The sequence below is a fragment of the Fragaria vesca genome, linkage group LG1 (genome assembly GCF_000184155.1).
Source record: "Fragaria vesca subsp. vesca linkage group LG1, FraVesHawaii_1.0, whole genome shotgun sequence".
NCBI lineage: Eukaryota > Viridiplantae > Streptophyta > Magnoliopsida > Rosales > Rosaceae > Fragaria > Fragaria vesca.
In genome coordinates this window covers 19620488-19631047 of record NC_020491.1, presented here as the reverse complement: position 1 = coordinate 19631047, position 10560 = coordinate 19620488, and the positions used below count along the sequence as shown (strand labels likewise).

Below are 10560 nucleotides of genomic sequence, written 5' to 3'. Positions count from 1 at the left end.
GCTTCCAAGCCTCCCCGTCAGCAGGGTGTATAAGGGTATTTTCGTCATGCAATTCTCTATCAGCGTGCCATCTCATAGCTTCGGCCGTGTGTGAAGACATGTACAACCGCTCCAACCTATCCCTCAAAGGGAAATACTGAAGTACCTTTACAGGTTTCCTGTTGCCTGCAGGAGTCAGCTTATATCTGTCAGTGTGACATACCAGACATGCGTCAAGGCCACCAAGGTCATTCCCTTCTAGATCTTTACCCCAAAAGAGAACGCAGTCATATCTGCATGCATGGATCTTGATGTAGGAAAGCCTAAGATCTTTCAGGATACATCGGACTTTATAATGAGTGGTAGGAAGATGATGACCGTGAGGCAGCATCGAAGTAGTGTACTGTAGATAATCATTAACAGCTTTCACAGTCGATTTAGTCTCAACTTTAATCTTCATTACGTCCATCACACTTTCAAGAACGGTCTTCTGACAACTGTTGGAAAGCAAGCAGTTTGTTGTACTTGTCAATACCAGCAGTGTTGATAGCTCTAAGGAAGGGCTGCACCGGGTCAGGCATATACTGTCCTTGAGTGCATACACCGCTCTCATAAGGAAACATGTCGTTGATGAAGACCGTTGTTGGATCGTTGGATGTACTGCCCGTCTCAGAAAATTGGCCATGATCATGCAGACCCCCAGATGATCTTTCACCGTGATATAACCAACATGTGTACTTCTCCCAAAACCCGTTACTCTTCAGGTGCTGCCATACTTTGTCAATCGCAAATCGATGCATATCGTTGCGACACTGACATTTCGTGCACGGGCAATAGAAAATTGTATTCCCGTTAGCATTAGCCAGCACATATTCCAGAAAACTCATAATTCCTTTACCATATCTTTTGTCCCATTTTGGAAGCGAAATCCAACTCTTATCCATATCCTGAAAATATAACAAAATATATATGTATAACGCTAGCTAATTATTAATTAAATTTCTATGCCATATATAAAATTTCAATTCATTTATATATATTCTACGTACTACAACTAATTGATAACAAATTAATCAACATATATATATATAGATATACTTAATTAAGAATTACATAACAATTTATATATATCAACATCATCACAAAATCATCATCAACAACTTCATACCATCAACACAATATTATAAATTAATTAACATATATATATATATATCTACTACTTATTAACAACAACTTCATATATATTATACAAATCATCAATCAAATCGATCAACATATATATATATATATANATACCAACGTACTACAAATACTATACTAATTACTAATACACACTACAAAATACGAATAAACTAACTAAATAAAACTACAAATAACAACATATATACACATGTACGTACCTATATATAGCTCAACTTCTTAATTATGGACAGATTTCAACAACACCTAACTTTTCTCCGTTTTTCTTCTTCCCCTTTTTTTTTCTCAGATGAGCTGCTGTCCAGATCTGCAAATATAAAGAACTTTAGCCGACGAAATTTATTTTCGTCGGCTATAATCAACTTTAGCCGACGAAATTTGTTTAAAGTCGTCGGCTAAAGTCACAGACTTTAGCCGACGAAAATAAATTCTTTAGCTGACGAAATTTTAATTTCGTTAGCTAAAGTTGACTATAGCAGACGAAAATATAATTTAGCCGACGAAGGAAAATTTCGTCGGCCTGATTTTTTTTTTTTCGTCGGCTAAAGTCTTTCTTGTGGTAATGAACTCAGGGTTTGAGGCTTTGAACCGTTCAAATAATCATCGATGACGTTTTTTTTTTTCCAGAACGATCATCAATGACGTCGAGTGTGATGTCGAACACACGTGTATGTCATCTGTGCAGTTCCTAACTAATTAACCTAATTAATTATCAACTAGCTAATTACAATTAACTAATTAACACTAATCACATGCACTGTTAACATATATATAAGAGGATGCCTTTTTTTAGTTAATTCCCATACTATGTATGCTTTCTTGGGTGCCAAACACAAGGGGATATGAGTTAGAAAGTATACAACTGAGAGTTAATCTTAATTACTTAAATAATAAAAATGATTTAATTTATTCGATCACTCAATCTGATCACACGATATGTTGAGAAATATGAAGATTGTGAACTCCATAGTACATAAATTGAGTTATTAATGCATCATCTTATTGATAGAACTGAATGAAAAACTTAATTAATAGTCGGACTTCAATGTGTTCTCAACATTAATGATAAATCGAAACCTGACATCTTTCTTGACAACGCGCTCCATGGCGGTGTTCAGGTAATCAATGGGGATAACCTCAATATCAGCAGTTATGTTATGTTCAGAAGCGAAATCAATCACTTCCTGCGTCTCTTTCATACCTCCAATGGCACTACCGGCTACCATCTTCCTTCCTGTAATGGCATAGTGGTTGTCAACGCTCAAGTACATAATCAATAATGAAAATACATGAGTCGATCGATCCCCAGCATTGTAAGACCAATTAGTTAATGTAGTTTCTCAACATAGTTCCATTAATATATTCGTGCATATGCTTACCCATGTCCAAAGTGAGAACCGGAAGATCGAGTGGCTTCGCCGTTATACCAACGGGAACAACTTTTCCATTAGTCTTCAACAACTTAATTAGAGGCTCTAGAGGTCGAACTGTAGGAACTGTGTCGATGATACCATCCATTGTGGCCGTGGCAGCCTATAATGTCACAATAAACAGCATTAGTTCACTATACGCGTGCATATATGATAATATCATTAATATGAATCAACTTCGCGTCGATAATTACCTCCATTTGATCTTGTTCAGTGCTGAGCATAAATGCATCAGCATGGAGATGTTCCAGCGCTGCCTTCTTCTTGTTAGGGGAGGTATGTTATAACCAATCCAATATCCGTTTAAAACAGTACGTGTGTGTGTGTATATATATATATATATATATATATATATATATATCAACGAAATCAAAATGAAATTGAAACTAACAATGAAATAAAACGAACAACACTAACTTGATTGATCAGATAGAGGCCTGCCTTGCAGTGACCTAAGACAGAAATTCGTCCCCACTTGTGCTGCAGTTTCAGATGTCTATCTAGAGGATACAACTATCTGGTTCAAGTTCTTGCACAAAAACTTGACCCTAGCGAATTTACTTTATGCTTCAGAAGAAATAGTTTTAGGGAGGAAGAAGAATGATTCGATAATCAAAACAACGACAGAAGTCGTCTTTATATAAAAGTCAATTTGAACAGGTATAACTGTTCGGACAGACACAACTGTTCGAACAGTTGTAACTGTTTGGACAGTTATGTCTTTTGATATTTATCCAAATTTAATAATTAAATTAAATAATATTAATTTCCAAAAAATTAAATTCGGATTTAAATTCGGCATACTCCCAAGGCCCAATCTTTGACTTTCATTAAATATATATATTAATATATATATATTTATTTATATTGGAAATCCAATAGTAAACCCACCAAGCTAATACTACAGTTCTAGGCCTATCATCCATTTAATGAGTCGCATGAGTGTTTCCATATAAAGATTCACACATTTAATTCTTCTTCAATGTGGGATAAATATCACACAAGTTCCAACAAGGTACTAATCACAGTAACCTTGAGCCCCAAAGCCTTGGCAAATTTAACGGCCACATGACCTAAACCGCCTAGGCCATTCACACCAAGATGCATACCGGGTTTGTCAAGTCCATAATATCTCATGGGGCTGTATGTTGTAATCCCGGCACATAGAAGCAGAGCAGCGCAATCAAGAGGTAAGTTGTCGGGGATTCGAACAACGAAGTGCTCATCAGTCACCATGTTGTTCGAGTAACCTCCGTATGTCATGGTTCCGTCGTAGTACTTAGAACTGTAGGTTTGTATCAGATTGGGACAGTAATTTTCAAGGTGGTGGATACAATTATCACAAGTTCGATCAGAATCCACCATGTAACCAACACCGACCTTGTCTCCGACTTTGAATTTCTTTACTCTGCACCCTACTTCTGTCACAACACCAACAAGTTCATGCCTGCAGCATATCCCAGGCACACGTAGAAGATGCACTTCATAATTATACTAGCGCAATTAAGATACTCATATCACTCATTATCCGTATGAACACAAACGTACCCAGGTACTATAGGATAGACAGAAGTCCCCAATTCATTTTTGGCCGCGGCAATGTCGGAATGGCACACTCCACAGTACAACACTTTGAATCTTACGTCCGTCGCTCCTGTTTCCCTGCAACAAATTTGTAATTAAACTAGCTCATTTCCAGATAGAACAAAATTGTAAGTTTATAACTCCACTAATGATCGAGCACCTTCTTGAGAACTTAAAGGGAGATAGAACACCAGATGTATCTCTTGCTGCCCATCCAAAAGCTTTCCTGGGGTGTTGCATCTCCGGAGACGATCCCATATTGCTTTCTTTTTTCCTTTAGTTAACAGATTCCTTTGAGTTGTAGCAATGCTAAGACCAATAGCGAACACGAATGAGTAATAGATATGATATGATGACCTCAGTACAGCACTTAGAGGAAGTTTGATAGATAGATACAGATTTCCGAAGTGGCCGGGGTGAAAATCTTAGAGAGATAAATGGCATATATAGGCAGAAGATTCAGTGAGAAATGGGGTATTTTGTCAATGCATAAATGGAAATTCAAAGATGGTATTTCTTTCGTGTGGTATAGGACTTTCTCCTGCCGACCAGAACAAGCTAAGATAAATTTCCCGATATATGGTTGATACGAATCGGAACATTGTCAGTTAGAGATCATTTTCGGGTTTAATGAAGCAGGAAGAACTTCACTATCCAACACGCGTAGAAAATAAGTAAACAATGGATTTAGTGAATGTGTTTATGAATTTTGTCGCAAAATATGAGATGGGACTGGAACAAATGTGCTTATCCGTCGACGCATACATACATGGCTGTGACTCGGTAACAGTTTGCTTTCATGGCCGGTGGTGAGGGTATACGTGGTTGATGGGTAGTCAAAGAACAGATGAGTGTTAATTGGTGGGGGTATACGTGGTTGAATCTGAGGTGAAGTGTGCTTGGGGATTTTTGGCATTTTGGGTCATTCTGATAGCGTTTTCTGAATTCTCATTGGCTCAATTAGATGACTCTGGTCATTCCCCGAGCAGGTGATCTCCCTCTACGGTGGGCTAAAGACTCCGATCATTCTCAAAAGCACAAGATTATTCGGGTATGTTTCTTGAGTTGTTGAGTGATGACAGAGAGAAAGGGGAAGAAAACATATGCTTAGCTTTGATTATTCAAGTGAATCTGATTTCTTGTGTAAAGATAGGTACGTAATACTATTAATGGGGCTGAAACTCAATGCTATTACCTAGAACGTATGTGATTGTCTGATTGATCAGGGATTTTCTCTCATCCACATATACATAATTGCCTAAACTTAGCTTTGTGCTCATCCCATAGAGAGTTTGTAGTCTGGTTAAAGTTATCTAGTAAGAGACTCAAGGCTTATCACAAATTAATTCATCATTGAATAGGTTGTCATTGTTGAGATATCAATCTCACATCGGAAATATTAGACATTGCTTGCGTGAGTTTATAAGAGTTTGAGTCTCTTTATTCATTACCAACTGGTTTTGGACGTGAACTCATACTACTATATCAGTCATCAATCATCATACTCCTAATTTCATAAACAGATATATATCTTTAAGACAACTATATTTGGATTACGTACTAATTATACAGTAAGATACAGAACAGAGAAAGAGAAAGAAGAAGTGCAGAACAGAGAGAGCTTAAAGTCTTAAACCCTAAGATACAGAACAGGGAAAGAGAAGAAGTGCAGAGGAAGAAACGAAGTTCTATCCCCAATAATGTGGTCCAGGTCCAATCTATTGGGCTAATATATCGTTGACCTGGGCCTTCTATACTTCATCTTCATCTTAAAGCTGCTATGTAACAAAATCGATGACGTTGAGTGAGATGATTGACCAACACGTGTATGACTTTTGTGTCGTTTCCTAACTAATTAGCCTAATTAACAACTAGCTAATTAAGCAAGAAATTACAATCAACAACTAATTAACACTAATTACATGCACTGTTAACATGTATAAGAGGATTCTTATTTGTTTTTTTTTTTTAAAATTCTTATAGAAAGTTTTACGACACATGCTTGCATAACATGCAACCTACTTTCAAGACACATGGCACCCCGCCCTTCCATGCAAAACCACGTGTAATCATTCTTATTAGTATGTGTGTCATGTAACATTGCATGCACAGCAGACAAACCCTAACCCAATTCCCAATAGTATGCTTCCTTCGGTACGTACCAAACAGCTAGGCTAGGGGGAGATATGAAGCAAAGATAAAAAGGACGGAGAAAAGATTGTCGACACCTAGACTGAATTGGTTGAGAAAGGCACAATTGAGACTGAATTGGTTGAATTATAGATCTCCTACTTGAATGAATGATCCAGTTCCTGCTGGTTGGGATATTACTGCATTGTTTGACAGTAGCCAAGTAGCAACCGACCGAGAACTATGAGAGTACATATTTGCCGTGGATACGAAAATGAGAGTGGAGCCGTGCGAGGAAAAAAGCAAGATTATCTCTGGGAAGAAAGGTGTATAACGGACACGTGAAACTGGGCCAAAGCAATTAGCACCACAAATAATATGTGAAACCATCGTTCCAGTAGCTCTTCATTTATTCAATATCCACGGTACCACATTTTTCTCATAATAAGATGGGACATGAACAAAACAGATGGAATACATCAGAGAAAAGCTAAAGACTACTCCAAGAACAAGCTAGCACATGTTTGCATTGTTACGTAGGCCTCTCGACCTCGCTTGATTCAGTTTCTGATCGAAATGCAAATTTAAGTGGCCGGCTTCAATGTGTTTCCGATGTCGATGACAAAACGGTATCTAACATCCCCTTTAGCAAGACGCTCCATAGCAGTGTTCAAATAGTCGATGGGGATAATCTCGATGTCGGCCGTTATGTTTTGTTTGGCTGCCAAATCTATCATCTCTTGTGTCTCCTTGATACCTCCGATATTACTACCGGCTAAAGTCTTCCTTCCTGTAATTGCACAATTTCAGTAAATCAGCATACATTAACACACAAGTGATGCTATTAAAATGCAGAATTACAAGGATAAAGTCCTGACCCATTATTAAAGAAAAAACTGGTAGCTCAAGTGGCTTCTCTGGTGCTCCAACCATAACAAGCTTTCCATTAGCCTTCAATAAACTAATCAAAGGTGGGAGGGGGTGGACTGCGGAAACTGTGTCGATGATACCGTCCAATGTTCCCATGGCAGCCTAAAATATCGGCAGATTAGTTGATTTTGGTCACAACGTATGCATGATAGACATTCTTGTATCATTAGAGAGAGGAATATGAAAAAATTGTGTCCAAAATATGATCAACATGCACCAGATATTAAATTACTATCACTATCGTGGAGAAAAATATCATCAACTTTAGGTTTAATTATTGCACTAATTAATAATTTGAACAATTATTTCTTATTTCAAGTATTACCTGCATCTGATCTTGGTCACGACTGACCAAGAAAGAATCAGCACCAAGGTGTTTAATAGCTTCATCTTTCTTATTAGCGGAGGTACTGATCACTGTGACATTAACCCCCAAAGCCTTGGCAAACTTCACCGCGACATGGCCTAAACCGCCAAGGCCAACCACCCCGACATGCATGCCGGGTTTGTCAAGTCCGAAATACCTCAGGGGACTGTAAGTTGTGATTCCGGCACATAGGAGAGGAGCAGCACCCTCAAGAGGCAGGTTGTCCGGAATACGGATTACAAAGGCCTCATCCGCCACCATGATGTCAGAGTAACCGCCGTATGTGGTTGTTCCGTCAAGGTACTTGGCGCCGTAAGTCTGTATCTGTTTGGGGCAGTAGTTCTCCAAATCGTTAGCACAGCTGTCGCAAGTTTTGCATGAGCCTACCAAGCACCCAACACCAACTTTGTCTCCAACTTTAAATTTTTGCACTTTGCTCCCCACTTCTGTCACTTCACCCACAATCTCATGCCTGAAACACCCAAGTTATATATGCAATTATTAATCAAACAACACCAACTGCTTTACTTTAAAAGCTAAAGCACAACGAAATACCAGAAAAGCTAGCTATTGGTTCAAAGTGATTTAAAAAAGCAGCATCAAACGAGCCCATACGTACCCGGGAACAAGAGGATAGGTAGAGATGCCCCATTCGTTCTTGACCATATGAAGGTCGGAATGGCATATACCGCAGAACAGCACTTTGAACGTCACGTCCTTCTCTCTGGTTTCCCTGGAACCATTTCAGTTCAGCTTTGTTTAGATAACCAAGATTTCATATTGAAATAAACAAGAGTGAATTGACATGGAGTATAGAAAACATGTAATATATAGCACACCTTCTTGAGAACTTGAAAGGAGAGAGGACACCAGATGTGTCTCTGGCAGCCCATCCAAGGGCCTTCTTGGGGTGTTCGTGTTCTGAAGATGCCACCATTTTCTTGATATCTGGTCGATAAGTAACAGCAGATTTAGTACGAGAGCTGAAGCGAGCGAGACTCTGGGAAGTAAACTGATGAAGATCGAGCAATTGCGATGCACTATATATATTGAGAAAGTGAGAGATGATTCTGGGTTGGAAGTGAGGTGTGGGATGAGCTAATAATGGACAGTCGTGAAATATTGAAGTGACGTGTGGGATGAGGTAATAATGGAAAGTCATATAGTTCTATTTGTTCAAAATGTGGGGTATGTAGGAGATTAATCGTGAACGGTCCTAACTATAGGTGGGGTGTTACACACGAGGCCTTGTATTGTTTGGACATGCATGTAGCTGTAGCGTAAACTTTAGTGTTACCGACAGTGGAGACACATCATCGGCAATCAACTCGAACGTGAAAGAAAATTCCACTACGGTGCCGGATATAAGATGTGGAAGAACCCAATCGAACTGTCTACGTTTGTTTACTGTTGGAACATAAGAATAAGACGCATATTTTTGTTCGAGTACGGCGCTCAAATGAAATGGGGATTTAATGCAGTTTTTGTAACGGAAAATAATTCTAGGCCTTAATAAGGCATAAATTTTTTGGCATTAATCCTATGTGGCGTAACATGTCACATAAACACATCATCAATGTAAACAATCATGTCAATTCATTCTTAAATAAAAATACAATCTTTTCATTTTCAAATCAAATGTTTTAGATTATTTTGTCTTTATTTATAATAAAATATTTTTGAAGCCATTTTTTTCATTATGGTCATCATGATTAAATTTAAGGGAAAATGCCCATTTAGTACTAATTCAAACCCCTTATTTCCTATTTCAATGATAATCTTTTGCATTAGCCCATTCCAATATAAGGTAACCATTTTTATGCCCAAATGCACAAATCTTTATGCCAAAATGCATAAATCTTTACTAAAGTCTTAACAAACCATATTATTTTAAGACTATTTTGCCCCCACCTCTTCAACATGAAAAGACTTGGCCAGAACTTCGGACTCCGGTCACTGGACTCCGGTCACCGGCCGTCGGACACTGGACTCCGGTCATCGACCGCCGGATTCCGGTCACCGGATTTTCCTCTGTAACCAGTTACTGACCCCCAATAATCAGTTACTGACCAGTTAATGACTCATAATAACTAGTTACTAACCCCCAGTAACCAATTATTGATTAATTACTGACACCCAGTAACTAGTTACTGACCCCCAGTAACTAGTTACTGACCCCCAATAACTTTTAGTTTTCAGTTACTGACACCCAGTAATCACTTAGTTTTCAGTTACTGACACCCAATAATCACTTAGTTTTCAATTACTGACCCTTAATAATTTTGGTTACTGACCGGAGAGGAGAGAACTGAGGAACCGGCCCGACGGTGAGCACCCACCTTCCCCGACGGTGAGCACACCGGCCTCCTCCACCGACCCCGGAGCACGCCGGCAAGCAACGCCCTTCCAGGGGAGTAGGAGAAGCGGTGAGGCAGCTTAGAGCCGGTTTCCAGGGCTGTGCGGTTGCGGGTGATTTTGCTGAAGCAGACGAGGAGGAAGAAGAGCAGGGAGAAGGCGGTGGTGGCGGCGTCGGCGAGTGGGACGACGAGGTTGGGCTGCGGCAGAAGGGTGATTGGGCGCTGCAGAAGGGTGATTGGGCACTGCAGAAGGTGGATCGGGAAGAGAAGGTGGTCGGAGTTGCGGAAGCAGACGAGGAGGAAGAAGAGGAGGGAGAAGGCGGTGGTGGCAGCGCCGGCGAGTGGGACGACGAGGTTGGGCTGCGGCAGAAGAGACGACGGAGACGGCGCTGGGGACTGGGTGATTAGGCGCAGTAGAAGGTGGATTGGGAAGAGAAGGTGGTCGGAGGAGATGAAGTAACGGTGCTTGTGTGGGTAGCTAGCGTCGGAGGAGGAGGAGGAGGAGGAGGAGGAGGAGGAGGAGAGAGAGAGAGAGAGAGAGAGAGAGAGAGAGAGAGAGAGAGAGAGAGAGAGAGAGAGAGAG

The 10560-nt window shown here is 39.8% G+C and overlaps 2 protein-coding genes across 2 annotated transcripts in view; both read right to left on the bottom strand.

Annotated features, from left to right (window-relative positions):
• The window catches only part of LOC101304719, a 17792-nt gene extending 9161 nt beyond the window's left edge, over positions 1-8631 (bottom strand). The window contains exons 1-8 of the mRNA XM_004289465.1: positions 8460-8631; positions 8240-8353; positions 7579-8092; positions 7202-7355; positions 6912-7113; positions 3642-4056; positions 2559-2712; positions 2257-2413 (exon numbers count right to left, since the gene is read on the bottom strand). Of these exons, the coding sequence (XP_004289513.1) occupies positions 2257-2413; positions 2559-2712; positions 3642-4056; positions 6912-7113; positions 7202-7355; positions 7579-8092; positions 8240-8353; positions 8460-8557 (1808 nt within the window). The 5' untranslated portion in view covers positions 8558-8631. The remainder of the gene's footprint in view (positions 1-2256; positions 2414-2558; positions 2713-3641; positions 4057-6911; positions 7114-7201; positions 7356-7578; positions 8093-8239; positions 8354-8459) is intronic.
• On the bottom strand, positions 3727-4600 carry LOC101294014 (8-hydroxygeraniol dehydrogenase-like). The gene is made up of 2 exons (XM_004288450.1): positions 4354-4600; positions 3727-4271 (listed from the first exon to the last, which is right to left on the bottom strand). Exons 1-2 carry the CDS (start codon positions 4449-4451, stop codon positions 4127-4129), a joined length of 243 nt encoding a protein of 80 aa, XP_004288498.1. The 5' UTR covers positions 4452-4600; the 3' UTR covers positions 3727-4126.
• Positions 8632-10560: the final 1929 nt, after the last annotated feature.